This window comes from Lampris incognitus, chromosome 10, assembly GCF_029633865.1.
Source record: "Lampris incognitus isolate fLamInc1 chromosome 10, fLamInc1.hap2, whole genome shotgun sequence".
Taxonomy (NCBI): Eukaryota; Metazoa; Chordata; class Actinopteri; order Lampriformes; family Lampridae; genus Lampris; species Lampris incognitus.
In genome coordinates this window covers 5451578-5479014 of record NC_079220.1, presented here as the reverse complement: position 1 = coordinate 5479014, position 27437 = coordinate 5451578, and the positions used below count along the sequence as shown (strand labels likewise).

The 27437-nt window shown below is 45.9% G+C and overlaps 1 protein-coding gene across 2 annotated transcripts in view; it reads left to right on the top strand.

The window, feature by feature from the left end:
* Positions 1-27437, top strand: part of arhgdig (Rho GDP dissociation inhibitor (GDI) gamma) — an 82150-nt gene that overhangs the window by 46764 nt on the left and 7949 nt on the right. For both annotated transcript variants that reach the window (XM_056287364.1, XM_056287365.1), the window contains 2 exons: positions 4589-4672; positions 25747-25823. In XM_056287364.1, coding sequence (XP_056143339.1) covers positions 4589-4672; positions 25747-25823 — 161 coding nt within the window. The remainder of the gene's footprint in view (positions 1-4588; positions 4673-25746; positions 25824-27437) is intronic.

Below are 27437 nucleotides of genomic sequence, written 5' to 3'. Positions count from 1 at the left end.
GTGAGGAGCTCGCATCGAAAGGAGCCAGTTGAGGTGGTCCGGGCATCTGATCAGGATGCCTCCTGGGCGCCTTCCTTTGGAGGTTTACCGGGCACATCCAACTGGGAGGAAACCCTGGGGTAGACCCAGAAATCGCTGGAGGGACCACAAGTCCAATCTGGCCTGAGAACGCCTTGGGATCCCCCAGGGGGAGCTGGAGGGCGTTGCTGGGGAGAGGGACGTCTGGAGTGCCCTATTTAGCTTGCTACCACTGCAACTTGACCCCAGAGAAGCAGCTGATGATGAGATCAGATAAATACCAACACCACCATCATCAGCGGCGGTCACTTGGGATCGAGTATGAGTGTCCTCCCTCTGGGTCTTCGGTCGGGCGTAGAGGCTGATGCTGGAGCCATATAATGGGAGGATGTCTGTGCGTGACAGTTTTTTATGTGGAGTGACTGATGCGCCTGCAACCACCAACCGGTCCTTGGCAGGGGGTGGCCAGAGTCCAATGGCATGGAGAACCAAGACGATTGGGGACCACCTTCTGTTGTAGCCTTCATCCACCCTCACTGCCGTTGTGATCTGGAGACATCTTCCATTAGTTCCACCGTTGAGGTCTTTGTTGGATTGCGCTTCGTCTGGAACCTCCCCCTTGACCTATCCGCCTTGGGTGACCCTACCAGGAGCCAAGCTCCAGACAGCATAGCTCTTGGGATCATTGGGTACACGCAAGCTTCTCCACCACGGCAAAGTGGCGATCCAACACACACACTGTACCTCACCCAGCCATTCCTTCAAACATGCATTCACTTATTCAGTCACTCAGTGACAAAACCCCCCAGAGTCTTTTCTGAGTCACACTGTTGGAACTCGAGGTGAACGCTGTTCAGAAACAGCTGCACAATTGTTTTGTTCACTTTAGATCTAGAAATCAGAATCAGAAACACTTTTGTCATTTCATTTCATGCACATGAAATAAAACCAAACATCGTTTCCCCCAGCCCACAACAGTGCAACACAAAGACAAAAACACTTATCCAAACACTACAAGAGCACATATATCCAAACTAACACACACATCTAAACTAAAAAAAATTAAAAAAAATCAGTCCAGGAGAACAAACGCCAGCCAGGATGACTGTCGGAACCGCCGGTCTGCATGGGCTAGCAGTTAGCTTAGCCTGCCCCGCTTCCACATCCTGTCAGACCGCCCTCGGTGTTTCCTCTTTGTGCGCAGCTCCAGCAGGGCCGTGGTCCTTGAGCCCACAGGCTGCAGCAGACCAAGCGCCCTCAGCCGATCCAGCGCCAGCTCTCCCAGCCAGACACCTTCGACACACCTCCCCGCACTCCACACAACGACACTAAAACACAGTCAACGCTAGGCGAGGCCGCCGCCAGACCGCCCTCGGTGTTATTGGAACTGCCGGTCTGCGTGGGCTAGCATTCAGCTTAGCCTGCCCCGCTTCCGCGTCCTGTCAGACCGCCCTCGGTGTCTCCTCTTCGGGCGTAGCTCCAGGCAGGGCAACATAATTCTGTAATTCACTCATGCAAACTGGACCGCTGCTGTTCTGCGGCAGGTTAATTCAAAACAGTTTGATTTTCCTTTGTCACAAAAACAAAAGTTGCCAAATGTTGTATTCACTGTCATTGAAATTTAAATCTTTCAAAAAGAAGGAAACAAAGAAAATGGGCAGGAAATTAAGGTTTATTCAGGTCTACTTTTGCTTGTGTTGCACTGGTGACGTTCTTATTTTAATAAATATTTGAAAAGGAACTGCATAATGAATGCTGTCCTTTTTTCATCATTCATTGTTATTATTATTATTAGTAGTAGTAGTAGTGGTGGTGGTAGTAGTAGTACAGTAACATAAGTACAGGATACACAATAACTTTATTTACATACTGTAAAAATACAGTAATGGTGGCCCGATGGCCCAGCGGTTAGCACTGTTGTGTCTCACATTAAGAAGGTCCTGGGTTCGACCCCCAGGTCCTTTCTGAGTGGAGTTTGCATGTTCTCCCCGTGTCTGTGTGGGTTTCCTCCGGGTGCTCCGGTTTCCTCCCACCATCAAAAAGACATGCATGTTAGGGTTAATACTCCTGCCTGTGCCCCTGAGCAAGGCAAAGGAAAGAAGAACTGGAGTTGGTTCCTGGGCACTGCAGCTGCCCACTGCTCCTATACAACAGGATGGGTTACATGCAGAAGATCAATTCGTTTTAAGAATCTACTACTACTACTACTACTTTTGGCTGCTCCCGTTAGGGGGCACCACAGCGGATCATCCATTTCCATTTCTTCCTGTCCTCTGCATCTTCCTCTGTCACACCAGCCACCTGCATGTCCTCCCTCACCACATCCATAAACCTCCTCTTTGGCCTTCCTCTTCTCCTCTTCCCTGGCAGCGCCATATTCAGCATCCTTCTCCCAATATACCCAGCATCTCTCCTCCACACATGTCCAAACCATCTCAATCTTGTCTCTCTTGCTTTGTCTCCAAACCGTCCAACTTGAGCTGTCCCTCTAATATACTCGTTCCTAATCCTGTCCTTCTTCGTTACTCCCAGTGAAAATCTTATCATCTTCAACTCTGCCACCTCCAGCTCCGCCTCCTGTCTTTTCTTCAGTGCCACTGTCTCCAAACCATACAACATAGCTGGTCTCACTACCATCTTGTAAACCTTCCCTTTAACTCTTGCTGGTACCCTTCTGTCGCAAATCACTCCTGACACTCTTCTCCACCCACTCCACCCTGCCTGCACTCTCTTCTTTACCTCTCTTCTGCACTCCCCGTTACTTTGGACAGTTGACTCCAAGTATTTAAACTCATACGCCTTCGTCACCTCCACTCCTTGCATCCACTTTATTTGACATTTCAATTCGTTGTAAGAATAAAATGTCAGATAAAGTGGCTTTCATTTCATTTTAAGTCCCTGACAAAGCTGTGACCAGTATTGTGTTTTACTTTCACAAGATTACTGCAATGAACTGCACATGTATTTCTAGTAACACAGTGATTCTAAACTACAGACAGAAACTGTGAAAAAACAGTGCTTTGCAGGCGAAGCCGCTGCCAGTAAATTACTGCAAATTTACAGTGAAAAGTTGCACAGTGTGTGTGTGTCTTTATATGTTGGTCTGTGTGTATTTGTGTGTGTGTTCTCCAGTATTGTGTGCCTGTAGTGATTCATGCTGCTCTGTAATGTTACTGTGGCTTTAATAATAGCTGTCACTCAATATAATGACTTGGAGCATAGGGCCACACAGTCATCACCTCCTGATCACACACACACACACACACACACACACAGGCTGATTAGATGCATACACCCCTGACAATACACCACACATGCATAATGCATGGGGGCGGACACCCACAACATGCATACATGCAGTATTGCTCCTTCTCATACACACATACACACTTCAGAGCAGAGCTGCTTGCCTCAGCATCTCCGACACAGCAGTCAGGCCGTGATAGCTCGTATCAGTAGCACCGCTTTGACTCCCCCACCAATATCATCCAGTACCGGGACATCTTGTGCATGTCGGCTTTATCTAATTTTTTTCCAGGAGGACAGGATGACCGAAAGGAGGAGAGAATTTATATTAATATCATGAAGTATAGCAGGCGTCCAGTTGGCCTCACTGGCAGTTATGATATGTTTGTTCCCTCTATCCATAAGATCCATCTATCCTCAAGATCCAGGGGACAAGACTTGGAAAAGGTCGTGCTAGCTTACCGGCTGTTGGCTAACTGACTGAGTCAATACACCTCTTTCACAAACATGGCCACTGTACTTCCGCGTCGTCTTAAGCCGGGATCAGACTACACGATATTTTTGTCTTTCACGATGGTCACCGTGTCAGATTAGACCGTCGTAGTGCCATACATTCCCACCGTGTCTTGGGACGGGACACTGTCAACACTCTCTAGAAGTATGACCCCGACGATCTCGCGCGAGTTCATAGGTCATCGGGGATGAGGGTCAAGAAATTGTCAATCATGGCTACAGATATGCTATGTGTGATGCTGGCGGTCTTGTGCTTCAAAAGAAAAAAGAAAAAAAAAGGGGGGAGAAAAAACTATTGTGGACGCCATTGTGTCGAGTGCTACTGCGGAATGATAACCTAGCATAGCTTAACCAGCTACTCATTGGGTTGCTGAAGTCCCTCCGCTATTTCTTGCCAAAATTTAGCCCATCTTTTTTGACTGTCATGGTCCTCAGTTGAGGAAACGTCGAAAGTATTCTAGCGAATTCAGGGGGCAGCCGGGACAGGAACCCAGGTCGCCCGCACCACGGGCGACTGTGCTTTATGGGATGAGTAGTTCATTCTCTCTTAAAACATGTTACTTTTTTCTGTTTTGAAATATTGCTTTGCTCAGAATCGGTTATCTTAAGGCCATGATTCAGCTCATAGCTGGTTGAATGAAGGCTTAAAACTCATATAAAAGGATTTTCTGAAACGTTTACTGAGAAAATGACTGTTTCTGACTGGTTGGTCAGCTTACTGGCTGAAAATTTTACTTTTATTGAATGGCTGGTTAAATGAATGACATGACTGAGTGATGTCCATTAACCAAACTGTTTTCCCACCATCCAGATCCCACCGTCCCTAATGTCCAGGTAACCAGACTGACCCTGATATGTGAACAGGCTCCCGGACCAATCACCATGGACCTTGCAGGTACGCCACACCTTGTTTTGTCTCTCTATCCCCGTTTCTCTTCTCTCTTCTTTATCCAGAGCCGCCTCCTCCTCATGCCTTGACAGCAACAGCTAGGTCAGGTTGAACATCTACATTTGTTAATGTGCCTCGGGGTAATTGTATTCACTCCAAACACTCCCATACTCCCAACTAAACTGTTCAGTTAATAGCAGTATGAGTGTGTGGTTGTACTGGGCAGCTCCTGGGTGCTTCAGTACTCGGTTGATATGAATGGGAACCGATGTACTTCTGAAAGAGCCTGTGTCTTACATTGCAAATCCAGGATTTTTCCTGATGAGTATATAGTCTTCATGTAGATGATGGAGTCTGGTTCCATAATATTACCAATAATCTCTACCATGGTTGAACACTTTGTCCAGTCTCTGTCTACTACTACTACTTTTGGCCGTTCCCGTTAGGGGTCGCCACAGTGGATCATCCATTTCCATTTCTTCCTGTCCTCTGCATCTTCCTCTGTCACACCAGCCACCTGCATGTCCTCCCTCACCACATCCATAAACCTCCTCTTTAGCCTTCTTCTTTTCCTCTTCCCTGGCAGCTCCATATTCAGCATCCTTCTCCCAATATACCCAGCATCTCTCCTCCACACATGTCCAAACCATCTCAATCTTGCCTCTCTTGCTTTGTCTCCAAACCGTCCAACCTGAGCTGTCCCTCTAATATACTCGTTCCTAATCCTGTCCTTCTTCATCACTCCCAATGAAAATCTTAGCATCTTCAACTCTGCCACCTCCAGCTCCACCTCCTGTCTTTTCATCAGTGCCACTGTCTCCAAACCATATAACATAGCTGGTCTCACTACTGTCTTGTAAACCTTCCCTTTAACTCTTGCTGGTACCCTTCTGTCACAAATCACTCCTGACACTCTCCTCCACCCACTCCACCCTGCTTGCACTCTCTTCTTCACCTCTCTTCTGCACTCCCTGTTACTTTGGACAGCTGACCCCAAGCATTAAACTCAATACGCCATCATCACCTCTACTCCTTGCATCCTCACCATTCCACTGTCCTCCCTCTCATTCAAGCATAGGTATTTCCGTCTTGCTCCTACTGACTTTCATTCCTCTTTTCTCCAGTGCATACCTCCACCTCTCCAGGCTCTCCTAAATCTGCACCCTACTCTCACTACAGATCACAATGTAATCTGCAAACTCCTCCAGTCTCCATATACCGCTGTTGAAATGTTTTGACCGGGTAGGACGAACACTGGTGCAGCGGTAAAAACGTTCCTACTGAAACCTGATGCCAATGTGCTCATGGCAATCAATATGACTGTACAACAGTGTTCCCATATAGTCTGATGTAGTTTGTACTACATCAGACTGTCTGTGTTAGCTTTGGTTCCAGGATCCATTTTTACAAGGGTGGGAACTGGTTACTGCTGAGCTGACGGCACACCAGCCACAATGGCTAATACACCTGGTCTGTAGTCCTCATTATCGGAGGGAGGAACAGATTGGAGAGATGACAGAATTTAGCTTTAAGATTTAAACTCTCCTTCAGGAAATACCCCGTGGGCTCTCATCTGTGAACCCTTTTGGAACTGTAAAATATTATTTGCAAGTTGAGAGCAGCTATTTATTTTGGCCACCAGGGGCCAATTTGTGTGAATGCATGAGCGAGAGAGAGAGAAAATATGTTTGCTTATTGGGCTGTATTGACAGCTTCTCGAGTAAGCTCTGTGTGTGTGTGTGTGTGTGTGTGTGTGCGTGTGTGTGTGTGTGTGCATGGTAGTCAGGCGTTGATGCCCCTGGCTGCAACGAGATGATGTCATCCCCCTCAGTTCTCTGACAGAGCAGAGGAGGCTGATCAATCTAGTTGTGTGTTTATCTTAAACGACCAGGAGATGTCTGTGTGGAAGGGCGTGTCCTCTCGAAAACACACTTGACTGCTTTGTTTTTGTAGTGTGTGTGCGCGCACAACACTGTGCACCGGCCTAATGTTAGACAGCAAAATGTACTTTGATATCCTGTCTTAACATTCCCTCACACACACACACACGCACACAAACTACACAAGCGGAGACTGCTAAGACTAATGGGAAAGGTCACCTAGTTGCTAGGCGATACTGATCTTGCACTATCTGGTTTCCTGTGATTCAGAGATGCTGAGATAGAAAGAGATACAGAGAGAGATGGGGAGAAGGAGGAAGAGGTGGAGAGAGAGAGCGTGTAACCAGTAACGTCTCTAATCTGGAATCCTATTTGGCTCTGACCGAACGGTACGAGCTGGCAGACTACCTGACCACCATCAAGCAAGAGAAATTCAGACCTTGAGAGAAAACGGACTCAGTGACTCAGAGAGCCTTGCTTTTCTTTTCTAGCACTGCACCCGTCACAAAGGAGCAAGAGCCCACGTGGCCCACGTTATAATAGCAAATGTGGGCCTTTTTTGGCAAAGATGCGGTGCTCTCAGCAACATGTAATCTGGATGTGACCCTGAAGTGGCCCCGTGTGGTAAATGGTGAACATGGCCCAAATATCACAACACAAATATGGACCACCTTTGGTAAATATGTGGCACATGCAGCATTGCTATGGCTTGGTTCTGGCTAACAGGAGTGGACCGCCCAAGTGCCATCATTCCAGGCGGTATGTGGGCCGGATGAAAGTGTCGGTGTGGGACGGGTCCGGGCCAGGTCTCCGTGGTGACAGTGGTCACCACCTGGACACTGCTTGGCATTCCCCTCATCACATTTTCTTTTTATATATCTTATAAATCCATATACTTTTTGTTATCCTGGGTTTTTTTTACATGGTGATGCTGGTCATGTGGCTTGGGTCCTGGGCTGTTTCAGGGGCATCTGGACACTGCTTGGCATCTTGCGCATCATATTCTTCATACATTTTCCATCCATCCATTATCCAAACCGCTTATCCTGCTCTCAGGGTGGCGGGGATGCTGGAGCCTATCCCAGCAGTCACTGGGCAGCAGGCGGGGAGACACCCTGGACAGGCCGCCAGGCCATCACAGGACAAGATACATACAGAACATGTACAATTTCAAATCGCATGTATGAGTGGTTTCACAGGCATAACGAGTCAGCGCACTGCAAGATGGTCAAAGCAGCCCCGGCCTGCCCGCCACAATCACACGTAACATAATGTAACGTCAGTAGCGAACGAAGGAAGTGAAAGCACGCAGCTTTAAAATGACCAGCAACAGCGAAACATACTGCACAGTTGAAACCTAAATGAAATTTCTACTAGAAGACTGTCGTGCGACAGAAGAGGAGTCATAATAGCAAGGCCAGGATAGTGATGGACTGGCCTACTTAACAACATCTGGTGTCGGAGCTCCATAACCGATGAAAACATAATGGGTGACAGCAAACCTTGACAAAGATGAAAACATAATGGGCGACGGCGCACCCGCACATTGACATTATTCATGTCTGCACCGAGGCCTTCTAAACAGAAAACACGTGTGTAGGTTGATTATTTGTCAGATAATAACAAGTTCTACTTGCATCATAGGTGCACTCTCCGGGTTTTCCACTGTGTGAAGTCTTGACACCTCGCCAGCTAGCGAACTCCTCTGTGTGGATTTTGCTATGCAGTAGTACACACGTCCATAACTACGCGTGGGCACGCTTTGCACATTTTTGAACTACCGTAGACTCGGTGTTGGAGTCGGAAACTTTGATACGATAGCGGTGAGATAAAGAGGGGGTCCGACGGTGTGGCCCCTAAACTGTTGCGGACCCCAATGCAGCTGGATTACCTGCATATTTGGTAGTTTCGCCTCTGAGTGGTTTGAAAATTGTACGTAAGGAAAACTCCAGTACACACTGGGAGGAAAAAGGTGGACGCCACCGTTGCAGCCAAATAAGATGTGTTAACTTGTCTTAGACTGTGTGGCTGACGACAAGCAAAGAAAAAAGCTGAAATTGTGACCAGTAACATTAAGATTACATGAACTACAGGCATCCGGGGGGCGTGGCGGTCTATTCCTTTGCCTACCAACACGGGGATCAGCGGTTTGAATCCCCGTTACCTCCGGCTTGGTCGGGCGTCCCTACAGACACAATTGGCCGTGTCTGCGGTTAGGAAGCCAGTTGTGGATATGTGTCCTGGTAGCTGCACTAGCGCCTCCTCTGGTCGGTCGGGACTCCTGTTCAGGGGGGAGGGGAAACTGGGGGGAATAGCGTGATCCTCCCACGCGCTACGTCTCCCTGGTGAAACTCCTCACTGTCAGGTGAAAAGAAGCGGCTGGTGACTCCACATGTATGGGAGGAGGCATGTGGTAGTCTGCAGCCCTCCTCCCCGGATCAGCAGAGGGGGTGGAGCAGCGACCGGGACGGCTCGGAAGAGTGGGGTAATTGGCCAAGTACAATTGGGGAGAACAAGGGGGCACAAAAAAAGATTAAATGAACTGGTTAATCAATAACTGTCAGATCAATTTAATGAAACATCAACTATATTATCAAAATATGCATTAACGTTAGAATCTGATTAGACTATTTCTTATTATCTAGTAAATTGTTACACAGCTCAACAACCATTAATGTCATATTTCTTATCATCAAAATATTAATAAAAACTGATCAAATAACGGGGTTGAACTCAGCGTAACAGGGTTGAACGTGATAACAGGGACGTCTACTAATCTTTTAATGGGATGAGCTACGGCGTCACTGGGGAATGAATTGTAAAGCGCTTCGAGTGGCTGTTGCAGCTAGAAAAGTGCTATATAAAATGCAACTTGACTCACTGATTGACTGCTGTTAAGTTTACCGTCATGTCAAGTTTAACGTGACAAGGTTCAGTTTTACATCTCCTCACTTAGATGTCATTCAAAACGACTTACAGGACGATCAGCAAATAGCAGAAATACTCGAATGTAAACCTGCGAGCCTCATCATAGCCAGCGGCGCAGGTCATTTCACGCGTTATTAATGTGAGAGCTCGGTAGGTAGACCACCAACAGTGTCACAAGCACCAGGAGACTCAAATCAGTACAGCGGTTACAGAGAGGCTTAGGACAGCAAAATCTTTAGGCCTTGCTGGAAACCCTGAAAGCAGCATTCAAACTGGTTCAAGACTTATAAAAGCAGCAGTCCATTAAAACCCTGGCTCTCCATCAAACCGCGGTCCTGCTTTCAGTCCTGAATAATTTCTTTGCAGGATGCAACTAAACACAACAGTTCAGCCAGTTCTAATATATAAAACTACACGGCGCCCCGAGTGTCAGAATTTCTTCTGGCTTCCTCCCGCTGCCTACTGAAACACAAATAAATGACACACAGGTGTGTCTAGCTGAACCTCTCTGGTTGTACCTGCATATTTGGTTTTGGTTACTGCATATATTTTTTTTGCAGCCGCTTCTTTTCACCTGACAGAGAGGAGTTTCGCCAGGAGGACGTAGTGCTTGGGAGGATCACGCGATTCCTCCCAGTTCCCCCTCCCCCCCGAACAGGCGCCCCGACCGACCAGAGGAGGCGCTAGTTTTTTAGCCCTCAAGATTGTCTGTCATTCCTTCCTCCTAACATCTGTTGTCTACCTCTTGCAATGAGTAATCACCCAGGCCTGCAAAGACATCAATGTTAGCCAGTCGGTGTCTAAATTCAGGGGTTAGCCAGGTTCTACACTGGTCTCTGAGACAAACTTCAGGGCTAAAAAATCCCATGAGTGTGTAAGAACAAATTTGCCCATAGTAACGACTGATAGATGAGGCCCCAGGACACATGCCCACATCCGGCTTCTCACCCGCAGTCACGGCCAATTATGTCTGAAGGGACGCCCGACCAAGCTGGAGGTAACATGGGGGATTCGAACCGGCGATCCCCGTGTTGGTAGGCAATGGAATAGACTGCTACGCTACCCAGACGCCAGTCACACATTTAAGATAAAACACGGTACACACACATTGGTAAACTGAAAGTCGACATCAGTGGTTCTCAATCACGTCGTCAGGTACACCCCGTACTTGTTTTTGTATCCTACAATGTAGTTCATTATATTCGTCTGTTGTTCCAGTTCTTCAGCCTCCAATCAGGACCTGGAAAAATGAGTGAGTGTAACGAACTACCTGGTAGAATAAAAAAAAAAACCCAGTAGTACTGGTAGTGCCTGAGGACCTGACTGAAAACTGCTGCTCAATGTCAATGTAGTGTCATTGAAGATGGCGGCACAAATTCATGTTCGCAGTGGCCTCACCCAGTACCGGTGTGGGAAGATGGCGGCGTGAATTCACGTTTCACCCAGTACCGTCCATGCAGTGTCTTTGTCCACATCTGGGTCTAAGTTTTGTCTTCGCTCGATGGCTGGGAGAACTGGCGCTGGAACAGCAGGGAGAGCTTGGTCTGCTGCATCCTGTAGGCCCAGGGACCACGGCCCTGCCTGGAGCTGTGCCCGAGGAGGTAACACTGTGGGCGTTCTGACAGGACGTGGAAGCTGGTCAGGCTAAGCTAACTGCTAGCCTATGCAGACCGGCAGTTCCGATAACACCGGGGGCGGTCTGGCAGCGGCCTCACCTGGTGTTGACTGTGGTGCATTTGATGTCATCATGTGGAGTGCGGGGAGGTGTGTCGAGGGTGTCTGGCTGGCGCTGGATCGGCTGGGAGAGATTGGTCTGCTTCGTCCGGTGGGCCCAGGGACCACGGCCTTGCCTGGAGCTGCGCTCAAGGAAGACACCGAGAGCGGTCTGACAGGACGCAGAAGCGGGGCAGGCTAAGCTAACTGCTAGCCCACACAGACCGGCGGTTCCGACAGTCATCCTGGCTGGCGTCCATTCCCTTGGACAGTGATTTTTTTGTTGTTGTTTAGTTTGGATATAGTATGTGTTCTTGTAGTTCTTGGACGTGTTTTTGTCTTTGTGTTGCGCTGATGTGGGCTGGGGGAAACGGCATTTCGTTTCATTTCATGAAATGACAAATGGTGTTCCTGACTCCTGGTCTATGTCAACGTGACACACAACTGGAGAAAAACAAAGTGCACTGAGTGCAGGATGTAACAGTGGGATCAGTCTTCAGTACTGACAGTTGGTACTGTAGCAAGGTTATGCGTTAGTATTTGGAGGTTTTGGTGGTACTCTTTAGTACAGTGTTTTTTTTTTTTGCAGCTATTCCTGTGGAATTTTTTAACCAGATAAATGAGACATTTTACCCTTGCGTGCGCTGTGCTATGTCTATTTTTCCACGTCCATGCTCGCAGGAAGTAGTCACGCCCAAACAGGAAATGTATTTTTTGACATTGTGATGTTGTTTATAAAGACCACAGTTCCTCTATGAACTTAGGACTGGCGTCACTCCAGGGTCGGAAGTCAGTGCTGTTTAATGCAGAGCCGTATATCACCGATGTACCAGGAAATCTGGGTGCAGATAAGCGCGGCTGTTGCCAGGAATTTGCTCAGTTGTTTTTAATAGTGGCGGTGAGGTTGTACACCGACTGTATAAAATATTAATATACATACTAACAAAAAAAAAAATAAAACAAAATAAGAAACATCTCTTTATAGGAAATAAACATGGATATTAAAGGAGACTGTAATCGCTTCTCAGTTTCACCTAATGTGCTAATCCACTTCACTCGTATAAGGGAGATATAGAGGAAGTGAATGAAACAAATAGGTATTTTTAATTGTTAAGGTAACGCATGGATTGTGCAGTACGGTGTTCAACACTGTTAGCAAGGTGGTCCGTAATGTATCACTCGTACTTTATATGCAATTACATGATCATTGCATAAATCTCATTTACGATTATTATAGTCTCATTATGATTATTATAGTGTGTGTGCGTTTGAAACCACTGTATACAGCAGGAGAGAAAAACATCCACCACCACAAATCCACACAGTAAGCAGCAGTGTGATATACTGGTGGATCGTATTGCAGTCAGCCACGTCGGCACCATGCTGGATGTGGAATGGACTTTCCAGTGGTGAAAAAATACATTAGAGATCTCGTTATAGGCCATATAGGCTGTTAACAGTACAGCACAGTGCTCTAAGTAATGCCTAGACGATACTGCTGTGTGCGCGAGACAGCGTGAGCGAGAATGTTATATTGCAGGATATCTATCCATCCTGAAAGAGGGACCCCTCCTCTGATGCTCTCCACGGAGTTTCTTCAATTTTTCCCCGAAAAAATGTTATTTTAATAATAATAATACATTTTATTTGTGGGCGCCTTTCAGAGCGCTCAAGGACACCTTACGGAACACAGTTCAATTTTGTGGAGTTTTCTATCTGAATGGAGGATCTCAGGATAGAGAACGCTGTTCGTTGATGTCTACTGTATCCAGAGTTGGGCACAAATACATCAGTTCAGCTGTTAATCGCCTTCTGTGAGGGTGGCAAACCATGCCTGCAAAGGAGAAGAGATGCTCACCTGGTGCCGATGATGGCAAAGTGGTGTTGAATCTCACAAAGAGTAGCTTGATCAGTGGATATGAATCCAGTGAGGAAAGGTCCTTTCTGGGGTCCTCCAGAAAGTGAAGGGTCTCCAACTCTGTCTCGCTATGGCTGGGCAACATCTCTCTTTCCAACTGTCTCTCTTGTTGTTGGGATTTGAAACAGTAGAGGCAAACAGGAACAAGGTTGTTATGAATTTACATTAAATTCAAGGGTTTTTAATATCACAACAGTATCAAAAACGTGACATGAAACTAGCTGCTCGTTTATATTTTAATTGATGAATATTAATTTTTGATGATTCGTGAAATTGCAGTTTAACCTTAAGACATTGAAGTGAGAATAGTTTATCTGTACTCTGGGTCAGAGAAGATGAATAAATCATCTTAATTCTCTTCAGCGGTGTTTGATGGGGCAGTCTCACTTTCTGACACAAGGCCAAGCTCTTCAGCTGAGTGCAGAAACAGGTGATGAATCCTCTTCTCTGCAGCTAGTCGTGGAGACAACCACCTCATCTTGAAAAACGGGTGGGTTGCTGTAGCCAGGATGGCTTCACTGACGTCAGTCTTCAGCTACTGAACCTTTTCTCAAGGCCAGCTATGGTGGCTTGCAAGATGTGAGCAGTACCGCAGGTTTGACGCTTGCAGGTCATGCAGTTTAGCCTGAACAGCAAAGAGGGTAGGTATGAGCTCACCATAGTCGCATGAGATCTGACTTTGAAGGCGGTCAATTGCAATGGCAATGGGCTTGAGGACTCTGCAGTATTCATCAAGGAAATCAAGCTCTACCTCTTGGAATGGTGGGAGTTGCAAGGCACGCGCAATCTCAGTAAGCTTCTTCTGAAGAAATGTCAGCTGACTCAAACAGTCATAAAGAGAATTCCATCTCCAAACACAGGGTGTCTTCAGTTGCTAGTTGGTCAAGTCATTGAGTATTTTGGTCTACTAGAGGCATTCCATAGGGCTGAAAACTTTGCCATGGATGAATGATTCAGTCTGGAGAGAGTTGAATTGTGTTTAATTGCCCTTTTGGCATCAGTGGTTGAAACCAAACTCAGTGTGTGAGTGGAACACCTGACGTGAGGTGGTAGAATGATAGCACACACTGACACTTCTTCTCCCTCGGGATTTATTATTACACAACTTTCTCATCCTGTTCGTCTGAAATGACTGTGATATTGAAATCTCGAAATGCTTTTGAGAAGTTTGATGCATTGTCAGTTACAGTAGCCACAATATTTTCAGTTGTGAGTCCATATTCTGAATGGATCTCCTCCAGTAGTTCTGCAGTGCGATTGTAGGCATGTGGACTGAGAAAACATTTGCAAGCAAGACCAGCTGATTCACATTCTAGCATGTCTGTTTGTATCCAGTGTACAGTGACTCCCATATAACTTGTTTTTTTTTAGTTGACCACAAATATCTGCAGTGGTACAAACATGTCGTATGCACATAAGTCTCTCCTTCAAATTTGCTGGTTTATCATTAAAGTCTTCATCGATTCTTCTCCCAAGTGTCCTCCTGGACATAACTTAAGCACCTTGGCAAAGTCCCTGTACAAAGTCTATAAATTCTTTATGCTCAACAGTGGCCAATGGGTACATGCCTTTAGTGACAAAGGATGTGACGAGAGTCAATTCAATTTTGTATCATTGGACCACGTTCAAAGAGAATAGTTTGTATGAGGTCCTGTTTTTATTTTGATTTTCCCACTGGCAAATTTGTTTCTGTGGTTTTCAAATTCCTCTATTTTGTCAGGGCGCCTTTATTTCAAGTGGGTTTTAAAATTTGATGTTGCTGCAAGAGAGCCACATATGATGACCTTTTTGTTAGTGCACAGCTGACAGACACTCAGCCTCTATCTTTCCGTTTGGGATCTGCTTCACTATTCGGAAGTATTTCTCAGCCAGCATCGCACATTTGAGCATTGGTGTGGCTTCTTCTTCTGCAGATGTGGCAGATGATGGGCCAGCCTTGCCAGGCGCTGATGGTTCATTGCCACTAGTTCCCTGAGATGAATGACTTCTAGCTAAGGAAAACTGTATAAAGACACCATAAAGTTGATTAAGCCTTCCAGTTGCAACTTAAAACCAACAGCATTCAAAAAATACCACCAACTCACATAATAGACACTAAAACACAGTCATTTATGTGTTACTTAAGCATTATCCAGGAATGGAGTCAATTCACTTGGAATTGTGTTAACTCTCTATAATCCATACTGTAAAACATTTTGTACAAAAAGATAAGCAACATTTAGCTTTAGAGAAAAGATCTGAATGAAAGATTTTTAATTGATACATGACTTGCTTTCTTTAAAATCTGTGATGAGCTTCTTCTTTTTTTTACCTGAATATTAATCTGACCCAATCCCCGGGATAGCAAACACTAAAATGTTACCCTTATTCATGAGGACTGCCCGAGCTATTTCCCTGACAACTATTAAGAATGGCCACTATAAAACGCTATGCTCGAAATTAATTTTGTCCTGAGTTACAGAAGTTGCTAACAATTAATCTTGCTAATGGAGCTTCCCATATAATGACTAACCACAAGATGCCACTGTTCCAAGCTGCCTGAGTGTGTCTGTGATGTTAGCTGGTATGCTAACGTTACTAGCTAGTAAATATATTTGCCAGTTCGAGAGCTGTTTGCTAATTGCTCTTTTCTAAGAGTTCTCTACCGGAAAATGGTGGCTTGTTCCCTCCAGGTTGGGGTTGAGTTGTTGCCTCAAGTGAAGGAGTTCCAAGTATCTCGGGGTCTTGTTCATGAGTGAGGGTAGGATGGAGCGGGAGATTGACAGGTGGATTGGTGCAGCATCAGCAGTAATGCAGACATTGTACCGGACCATTGTGGTGAAGAGGCAGCTGAGCCGGAAGGCAAAGCTCTCAATTTACCAGTCAGTCTTCGTTCCAACCCTCACCTATGGTCGTGAGCTTTGGGTAGTGAATGAAAGGATGAGATTGCGGATACAAGCGGCTGAAATGAGTTTCCTCCGTAGGGTGTCTGGGCTCAGCCTTAGAGATAGGGTGAGGAGCTCGGACATCCGGAGGGAGCTCGGAGTAGAGCTGCCGCTCCTTCATGTCGAAAGGAGCCAGTTGAGGTGGTTCGGGAATTTGATTAGGATGCCTCCTGGGTGCCTTGTTTTGGAGGTTTACCGGGCACAGCCAACTGGGAGGAGACCCCGGGGTAGACCCAGAACTCGCTGGAGGGACTACATGTCCAGTCTGGCCTGGGAACGCCTTGGGATCCCCCAGGAGGAGCTGGAGGGCGTTGCTGGGGAAAGGGACATCTGGAGTGCCCTACTTAGTTACTACTTACTACTGCCACCGCGACCCGGCCCCAGAGAAGTGGCTGAAGATGAATTAATATTTAAGAGTCATTCAGAAAGCTTGCCTTAGCATGCAATATCTGATCATATTTTGATTACATAACGTTCGTTATCTAAGGGAAAATTTGCACCAAACACCGAAGCAGCTTCTTTCCTCAAGTGACTGGTCACAAGGAACACAAATGAAATATAGTAGTTCACAATGACTGCGGTGCTGGGCCCAACCGACTGTGATTAGGCTAACCGTTGTACAGTTTCTTTCTACAGTTTAAACCTGGGGATAAAAATGTCTTATTTGAGAATAAAATGACATATTAAATAATGTATTTAAGTATTTCAAATACACAAATACAAGCTCTTAAAGCATTTCGTTACAAATTGCATCTTATTTTTTCTGTCCAGCAAAATACTCAAAAGTAATCAAATACATATTTTAAATACATTTAATTGAAATACTGCCCATCTCTGACTGTATCTTTCTCATTGGCTGCATCTGAAATCACATTCTATGTATTACATATATGTGTACTATCTTCCAGTGTACGAGTAAAAAATATAATGGCTGTTCAGGACAAACTGCTTCATCATAAAACCACACCACTTCCTTTCAGCTCTTAGTGGGTTACTGACGACAGACGGTGTAGAGCTTCTACCGGAGTGGGGACATGCATCTATTTTTAAAATGCAAAGCTAAATGATTATTATTACTTTCTGATTAGCCTACCACTCTGCTAGTTTTTTTCTCTCCCTCCACCACTGTTGGTTGTTGTTGTGAAGTATTGCAATACACTGTATGATATTCATGCCAGCGTAGCATCCAGTGTTTGCATTCTCGGATATTTCCCCGGATGTCAGGGTAGTAGACGCATACTATGGTTTCGGACATAAAAACACTCATAACCATCTTGCTATAATATCAGTGTGCTAATATGGGATTTTTGAAAGTAGCCTACATGTGAATCTAAAAACCTCTCAGACCGTTACTGTGATTTAGGGCTACTCAAATGAACCTGACTGTGCTCGGTGAGATTAACCTAGAAATATAACTACATTTATAAAGTAGGATGGTGTGAGAGAAAGGAGGGAGGCCCTTCACCCTTACCACATGAATACAAGGTCAAGCATCCGAACCAAATAAAACTCTTGAGAAAATAAAAAACGACTGACAGCATTATTTCTCTTGTAATAGAGACACGTATGACCCCAGAAAGTTCGAGTTCAAGTTCTTTATCGTCATATATACACGTATATATATATATATAGAGAGAGAGAGAGAAGCAGCTTGCACCGTACAATGAAATTCTTAATTTGCGGTTCATTTTTCACAATCAAAACTGAAAGATTAACAAATAAAATCATACATATAAAATGCAATGCTCCTTGATATAACAGGAAGCACTCACAGCCAAACAGGAAGTCGTCTCTGACACGTGAAGATAATTTAATCACAAAATAACTTATTTTCCATAGCTGTAGAGTTTAAACAGGGTCAGACAGAAAGAAAATCAAGATTGCAGAAACGGACCGGTAAGGACCCAAACGCAATGATCAAACTGGCAGGGGTCAGTCCACAGGAAGTCCCAACAGGCCCAAAAGGGACACACAGACAAACAAAACGGATCCAAAGCACAAGTTCGAGTTACTGGGTTTTCAGTCCAAACAGGTGAACAGATCCGACGAGGGCAGACAAGGGAAACAAGGTCCAAAAAAACAGCCAAGGACTCAAAAACCGAGTAGACAGGAAGAACTGGTGGATGCTGGATTGCTTGGCCTTACAGAAACACACTTTTCTATCACACACAAGACGATCTAGCAAAGGCACAGAGACACCAGGGGAGCATATGTTCATTCACTCATTCATTCATAGTCAGCCGCTTCTCCGGGGTCGGGTCGCGGTGGCAGCAAGCTAAGTAGGGCACTCCAGACATCCAGCTCCTCCTGGGGGATCCCAAGGCATTCCCAGGCCAGATTGGACATGTAGTCCCTCCAGTGAGTTCTAGGTCTACCCCGGGGTCTTCTCCTAGATGGCCGTACCCAGTAAACCGCAAAAGGAAGGCACCCAGGAGGCATCCTAATCAGATGTCCGAACCACCTCAACTGGCTCCTTTCAGTGCGAAGGAGCCAGCGGCTCTACTCTGAGCTCCCTTCGCATGTCCGAGCTCCTCACCCTATCTCTAAGGCTGAGCCCAGACAAGCGGCTGAAGTGAGTTTCCTCCATAGGGGAGCATATGTGTGCTGGAAAAATCAGGGGATGGGGAACAGATGTGGAATACACGGGGTTGACTGTTAAAACCAGGGGCAAGAACTGACAAGACAGGTGAGAACTTCAAAATAAAACAGGAAAGACAACAGAGAATGATTGAGGTTATGAGCTGACTGGACTGAATTGGGAGATGTCATTACAGAATCAATAGTATAACTGTCGTGTAAGTCAAATCATTGCTTCACATTGACTTTACATTACATGTAAGCGTGTTACTGTCGCTCACCCGGCCTCTTTCTCTCTGTCACACACTCTCTCTCTCATTCTCCATATATCACCTGACTTGCTCTTTAAAAACAACATCTATCACAGATGACATATCAGTTCGGCGCCTCTTTGAATTTATGAAAGCGCGGACCTTCCAGATATATAACTCAACTTCCGCATAAATCCCTTCTCTGTGAAGGGTCGGCCGGCTCATCCTTCACATTTACGGCCAGTTCTCTGTTTTAGATCAATGGCCCGCGGTGATGAACCTCTTCTTCCAGGGACTGAAACTTGAAAATTAGTTTTCTCAAGGTTGAGTTGGTAACATCACTTCTGAGGTGATTCATTGTAGTTCAGTGGACATATAATCAAACGCATCTACATACATACACACACATACATTCATACATGTTAAACCAAAAGTCAGAATGTGCTTTTTTTCCCCTGAATACTTTATTTTCTTTTACTTACTTTTCTTTTCACTTCCGGTGTGGGAAGAAAATTCATGTTTGCAGCGGCCTCACCCAGTACTGGTGAGGGAAGATGGCGGCGCAAATTCATGTTTGCGGCGGCCTCACCCAGTACTGTCCATGCAGTGTCTTTGTCCATGTCTGCATTTTAAGTTTTGTTTTCGTTTGACGGCTGGGAGAGCTTGGTCTGCTGCGTCCTTTGGGCCCAGGGACCATGGCCCTGCCTGGAGCGGGACCGAGGAGGTAACATCGAGGGTGGTCTGACAAGATGCAGAAGCGGGGCAGGCTAAGCTAACTGCTAGCCCATGCAGACCGGCCGTTCCGATAACACCGAGGGCGGCCTTGGCTGGCGTTGACTGGTGTTTTTGGTGTCATCGTGTGGAGTGTGGGGAGGTGTGTCAAGGGTGTCTGGCTGGGAGAGCTGGCGTTGGATCGGGTGGGGGAGCTTGGTCTGTTGCATCTTGTGGGCCCAAGCACCACGGCCCTGACCGGAGCTGTGCTCGAGCAGGAAGCACCGAGGGCAGTCTGACAGGATGCGGAAGCGGGGCAGGCTAAGCTAACTGCTAGCCCATGCAGACCGGCAGTTCCGACAGTCATCCTGGCTGGCGCTCGTTCCCTTGGACAGTGATTTTTTTTGTTTGTTTAGATATATGTGTTAGTTAGTCTATGTGTTCTACTGCTGTGGGCTGGGGGAAACAATGAAATGACAAAGTGTTCCTGATCATTATTCTAAGCAAGTTTCACATTACCAGCTACTTGACTGTATCTTTTAAACATAAAAACATTAGAGAAAGAAACTGTGAAGGAAATGAATGTTAAAAAAAGAAGTCAGAAATAGTATAAAAAGGAAAAGCTAATACACAGGTACATAACATTGGTGTTCTCTAAATACGGAAATAATTGACTATACTACCAATACTGAGCATTCACATCATGCTGTATTCACACTGAGAAGACTGCATTAAGTAATAAGACCAGAGTATTGGCACATTTAACTTCCTGAATCTGATTCCCACGACTTCCTCTTTCTCTAACGGTAAACTGTAGCAGCTGCTGAAAAGCTAACCCCAGGCCTCACCACATGCCATATGACATACGATGTGAACCATGAGGTGTGGATGGAAATTAAGAACAAAATATACCTGCGGCCCTTAAATGACTGAATAGCAATAGTAGTCCAGTTCAGGGCTTCCCAGACTTTTCCATGCCAAGGTCCCCCAAATAGCATTAGCTTCTGGCTGGAACCCCCTTTTGCAAGATGTCTTTAAAAACCCATTGACAATCCTTCCATCCATCCACTATCCAAGCTGCTTATCCCAATCGGGGTCGCAGGGATGCTGAAGCATATCCCAGCAGTTATTGGGTGGCAGATGGGGAGTCACCCTGGACGGGCCGACACATGGTCCTTCCATGTACAATTATAATAATGAAACAAACACAGGCAGGCAAGGACAGCCGTCCTCAGACTGCCATATGTATTATGTACATCCAGCCCTTTTCCAGGCTGATCTCTCTATCTTACCAGCATGGGTTTGTGCTGTTGCTAGATCTGTTAAAGTGTGCGGTGTATCCAGTTGAAATAGGATTTGATGTCTGTATGCCGGTCTAGTCTATCTACAGGATTCATATGGTCAGGAAAATCCAGCAAAAGTCACTAGGTTTGAAAATACAACCTCCAGGACCTGGAAAAGTTATTGAAGACTATGGTTTTGTAAAAGTTTTAGAAAATTCATGGGAATCTGACGAGAGGAAATCTGTATGGTAATGTCATACCATACAAACTAGCCGGTGCAGAGAAGCCGTTGAATTCAACATTGTTCAATAACTCAAAAACATGGATTGACCTGACCTCATGACCCAGCTTTTTTTTGCACACAATGCTTCTAGGACGACAACAAAAACCACGTCATGTGCATTATTTCCATGCAAGACCATTGTGCAACACGAGGCATTCATTTTTTCAAATGGTGGACGTCATTTCACAATACTTTCAAGATTCAATTCAATGTATTGTCATTAAAAACAATATGCAGGCACATGTTAAAAATGAAGTAAGGGATGTGGTGGTAGATGTGGTTAAATCATCATCATCATGCTTATTGTTTGTTGATAGTAGATCGAGGTCACAACTCCTTCGGTACCAAATTTCCGTCTGGGTTGGTCCCATAGCCTTTACTCCTTCCAGGGCGTCGACAAGGCAGTAGTTTGTTTTGTTATTTAACTCATAACTGGGGTAACCTTGACATGTCCACAGTAATTGGTCTACGGGGGGGGGGGGGGGTTACTCCTCTGGGGGTTTTCTGTCGAGGTTTGTCCTGCCCTTAGCCTCTGGCTAAACAGCCTATCCCACAAGGCAGCAGGGGGCCGGTTACTTTCTAGGGCGCCAGCAATTCACCCATAGCCAGAGCCTGGGCAAGTCAACCCCACCATCTCGTGGTTCAGACTGTCAGACTATGTGGATATCTCCACCTGTTGGTGTCTCTAGATACACTATGGGTGACGAAGGTCCTTTTAGGATCAAAACGTTGATCTGGACATGAAACACAGTGTGTACGCCACAATACCAAGTGTGATATGAGAAACTTCCTTTTCAGTCGAGCTTGTTGAGGCACGAGCGTGGCCGGCCGCCAGACCTCCCTCTGCACACTCCACATCATTTGCCCCCGCTTCTCCATGATGTGGTATTACACATGCCGGTATTTATTGTATTATTTTGTCACCTCTGTACACTCGGGGTCGACTTGCTGAACACCGTGTTTCTACACGTTTCACACAGCGATGATCACTCACACAGGACGGCGTGTCTCAACCAGTGGCCACCGAGCCTTTCTACTCTGCCACGGGATTTGATAGGAACCCACATCTGTGTTATGCAAGGGGATGTGTCAGCATTACTGTACTGTTTGTGGTTAATATTTGTAGGACCGTAGCAGCAAAGTTGTTGTGTCGATTTAAAATAAAAAAATAAATAAATAAAAACACCGGCAGAAACATCAAACTGACATAGACTTAATTAGGTCTGCACCGCAAAAAAGTCCGCAGGTCTTAAAAACCACACAGAAATATCTTAGGTTAAGAATCATTTACGGGGGCATCCGGGTAGCGTAGCCGTCTATTCTGTTGCCTACCGACACGGGGATCGCTGGTTCGGATCCTCGTGTTACCTCCGGCTTGGTCCGGCGTCCCTACAGACACGATTGGCCGTGTCTGCGGATGGGAAGCCGGAGGTGGGTATGTGTCCTGGTCGCTGCACTAGCGCCTCCTCGGGCTGGTTGGTAGGGGCACCTGTTCAGGGGGAAGGGGGAAATGGGGGGGGGGGAATAGTGTGATCCTGCCACGTCCTCCTGGTGAAACTCCTCACTGTCAGGTGAAGAGAAGCGGCTGGTGACTCCACATGTATGGGAGGAGGCATGTGGTAGTCTGCAGCCCTCCCCGGATCAGCGGACGAGGCGGAGCAGCGACCGGGGCGGCTCGGAAAAATGGGGTACTTGGCTAAGTACAATTCGGAGACCCCTCCCCCCCAAAAAATAATCATTTACGTCAAGAGCCAACTGTGTAAGACTAATTCATTTTGTGCTGAAGAACAGCAACATGTAAAGCACATCCTCTGTGTAGGCTTGAACGCTCACTATTTAGTTGGTCCTAGTTACGTATCCTTCCATCCGTTATCCAAACCGCTTATGCTGCTCTCAGGGTCGCCAGGATGCTGGAGCCCATCCCAGCAGTCACTGGGCAGCAGGTGAGGAGACACCCTGGACAGGCCGTCACAGGGTTGGCCCGCCCACACACACCCACACACATACATTCACACCTAGGGACAAAGACCTACATGTCTTTGGATTCACCTGACCCACATGTCTTTGGACTGTGGGAGGAAACCGGAGCCCCCGGAGGAAACCCGCACACTATTTCGTTGCAAAAAATATGCAACCATTAAAATCACCATTTGAAAGACGGACCAGAGCTGCACCAACGCCGCCCCCCCATCCACAACACTCTCTCACACACACACACACACACACAGTTGTGTGTTTACTGTGTCTGCGCTTAACCGACCTTGTGCACGTTTACATGCGTCCATACGTAATAACTACATATGTGCGTCCAAATGTGAGTATTTTGCCATGTGGGCAGGAATGTGTGTGAAGAGAACAGGTAGACAAGTCTCTACCAGTGACCTATTTTCTGTGTCAGACCATCCCAGGAGACCCCCCCCCCTCCTCCCCCATGTTTATCTCCTCCTGCTATGAGACAGAGAGGGAGAGACAGACGGAGAGAGAGGGTTGCATAGTGGGCGAGTTTGGCACAGAATCCAAATTAAGTCAGGTTAAAAGTGCATATAACATCACATTTACAGGTGTGGTGTGTGTGCGTTTTAAATGTGTGTTTTTTAGGGGGGGGGTGTAGATTTGTGTGTGTAAGCTTGTATGTATGCATGTGTGTGTTTATGCCATGCATTTATATGGGCGTGTGTTTAAGTGTTTTCTACCAGTGACATCATAACCATCTTCATCCACTCCCTCGGGCCATCGCTTCCTTCTCTTTTCTTCCGGTCCTCTTCCTTTCTCCTTCATCACATCACTGCCGTCTGTCCCCATCCTCTCCATTTTTGTCTCTCCTTCAGCTCCTCCCCTCTTCCTTCTTCATCTCTCTACCTCCCTTCGTCTGTTTTAGTTTTCTCTCTCTCTCGCTCGTCCATCAGGCAGCGCTCGGGGCTGGTGGCGGGGTTTAAATGGAGGTATAAAGTGATTAGTGAACACATCTGACATCGCTGTGCTAACAGAACCGCCCCGGATGCTTTTGTTCAATCTCCACTGTAAATCCATTCAACCCACCAGCACCACCGACGCAACCCCGCTGTTATAAAGAGGCCAAGCTTATTCACCAGGAACATGAAATAAGCTACAGGTTAGAAACTTGAAGCCCTTATTTAAAGAGAATACTTTATCAGAGTACACAAGACTTCCCCAAACTACACACCCCTTACTTCATAGATTTGCACATAAAGACTATGATGATCATCAGCAGCTTATAGTTCACTATCTACAGGTTTCTACGGGCTATATAATTCATTCTGGTTGTTGTGCGATGTCCTGTAATTGCTACGCAGCTTAAACCACCTAGTAATGCCGTAGGAGCCACCTCGTAAGCAGCTAAAGTCCACTTAGCAACCACATACTAATACCCGAGCAACCATCTAGTAACAACTTAGCAAGTGCTAGGAAATTCCTAGAAACCGCTGGTTAAATATTCAGCAACCACATAGTAACCATCTTACCAACACCCTCTGCTACCTGCCGCCCACTTCTGTTCTCCGGGAAATGTGCTTTTAGAGTGACCAGATGCAAACAGTCCAAATGCGGGACACAGTACGATTTTGCAAGTTGCCAATGTAAAAAGGTATTGAACTTTGATATAGTGTCTATCGGCCTAATGAAACACATTTACTTCCTGCCTGCAGTTACACTCCTGCCCAATAGTTGGTGCACAACAGTATATAACATACTTGAGCGACAGATTTAAAAATAAACTGCTTAACTAGGCATGCTTTCTCCTTCTTCTTCCTTCATCTTGTTCCCTGTTTCTCAGGGGTCGCCACTGCGGATATGATGGCTTCCATCGGTGCCCTGTGAGGGCGCAGCACCGATGGCGGTCGTTGTTAACCCCGGGCCTTGACCGATCCGGTACGGTCTTGTCAATCCGCACAATGATTTGGCAAAATGTTATGTCGGATGCCCTTCCTGACACAACCACTGACCCTGTGGACGCTAAACTAACCATGACCGTCAGTAAATAACGACGGCAGTCTTTATTTATTTATACATAATTCGGATCCAAGTTGTAATGTAAAAACAAGAAAATAATGAATAAACAGCCAACAAAAACGGGTAGAATAGACAGGATAGCTCGAGGATGTAATTCCACACCCTGACCTGACGTTGGCATGTTCAGAGAGCGGAGACGCTTTTAAGCAGAGAATGCCAGCGATTATTACTGAATAATGAAAACTGTTGAATGTTTAAATGGGGAAACTTGTATTTTTGTTATTTTTCTTCAAAACGTGTGTCGTCGTCTCAATATGTGGGTCAAAATGCTGGTGCAGTACAACAAAGCATGACGCCTTGGTCACCCGACACTACACTTTCTACTTTTATAATACGATTTGCCCACAAAGTAGCTCAAATCCAGACTATTCCGAGCAATTTGATCCCTCTGCACTGCCCCAACATGTTGTCCATGTACCGCCAGCTTTGTGTGTACATCACCAACAGCGTGCTCCTATGATGAGTCCCGCTGCATGTTGTCATCACCAGGTACATGTGCACTGAAACAGCAAGTCAGCTCATGTGCTGACCATTTGTCAAGGCCTTGTGATACCATCTTGTTCTGTTTCTTGTTTTCTTACAGGAGACCTGGAGGCTCTCAAAAAGCAGGGCTTCACCATGAAGGAAGGAGTGGAGTACAGAGTCAAGATACACTTCAAGGTAAGATGGACAGTTCTGTGACTGACTGACAGACAAAAGCGGACACAGAGACAAGACATACAGATATATACAGACAGAGGTTCAGTGATTATAAAGCGACGGATAGGATGTATCTACTACTATCGGCTGCTCCCCTAAGGGGTCACCACAATGGATCATCTGTTTCCATCTCATCCTGTCCTCTGCATCTTCCTCCGTCACACCAGCATGTCTTCCCTCACCACATCCATAAACCCCCAATTTGGCCTTCCTCTTCCCTGGCAGCTCCATATTCAGCAACCTTCTCCCAACATACCCAGCATCTCTCCTCCACACATGTCCAAGCAAGCCATCTCAATCTTGCCTCTCTTGCTTTGTCTCCAAACCGTCCAACCTGAGCTGTTACTCTAATATACTTGTTCCTAATCCTGTCCTTCTTCATCACATCTCATCTCATCTTCAGCTGCTTTACCGGGGTCGGGTCGCAGTGGCAGCAAGCTAAATAGGGCACTTCTTCATCACTCCCAATGAAAATCTTAGCATCTTCACCTCTGCCACCTCCAGCTCCACCCCGTCTTTTCGTCAGTGCCACTGTCTCCAAACCATATAACATAGCTGGTCTCATAACCATCTTGTAAACCTTCCTTTTAACTCTTGCTGGTACCCTTCTGTCACAAATCACTCCTGACACTCTTCTCCACCCAGGATGTATGAAAGTATGTATTTATGTATATATTAGGGGTGGGATGATTCACAAATCTCACGGTTTGATACGATTCAAGGCTCACGATTTGGATTCAATATGATACAGTGGATGTCTTGGTAAGCAAGAGACAAAACACCACTGCAGTTCTCTATTTTTCATTTATTTTAAGAATTAGGCCCAACATTTTGGCATTATCAAGGCACGCATTCAAACGTAATGCAAGTGCAAAGTTCTAACAAAATTTTGTGCCATATTTTCCTGTTGTGTAACACAATTGCTTTACTTTAAAACTTTAAACTTCAAAAACTATTAGAATGACCAAGGCGGTCATTGTGACCATTTTGAATTTTCAAAGTCTAATGACTTTGTGGGGGAAAAAAAAAAGATACAGACCTGCTGCCCCCTGAATGCTCCTAAAATTGCATATATCTGCATTAAAATGAGTTTTAGATCAATTGCACAAAAAACAGTTGTGATAAGGGCTACCTAAAACGACCATGAGCGGTCAACATGACCACACGTCATCATCGTACGTGTCATGTCACTATTTATGACGTGTGCTGTCCGCGTCGTTTCCTTCACAACGTTCAGTTCTTTTTTTTACATTTCATGTTTTATAGGCCTTGTTACGTTGGTTAGATTAGAAATATGTGTTTTCCGTTTTGTTTTTCATGTAATATTTCCAACATGTTTGGGTACAAATGCCGTTTCAGATGCGCCATGACTACCACCAAGGCCTTGCTGTATTTACAGGCATTGGACAGCGGTCATTTTAAATTGTTTGAAAAATAGTATTGTAACGATCACGGAGGTGTAGACTCGCTAGCCCATCGGCTAACGGGTCAGACCCTTTAGTTGACTGGTTAGCCCAGTCGCGCGTGGTGCTGGCGACCTGGGTTTGCGTCCCGACTGCGGCGGATTCCTGGCTG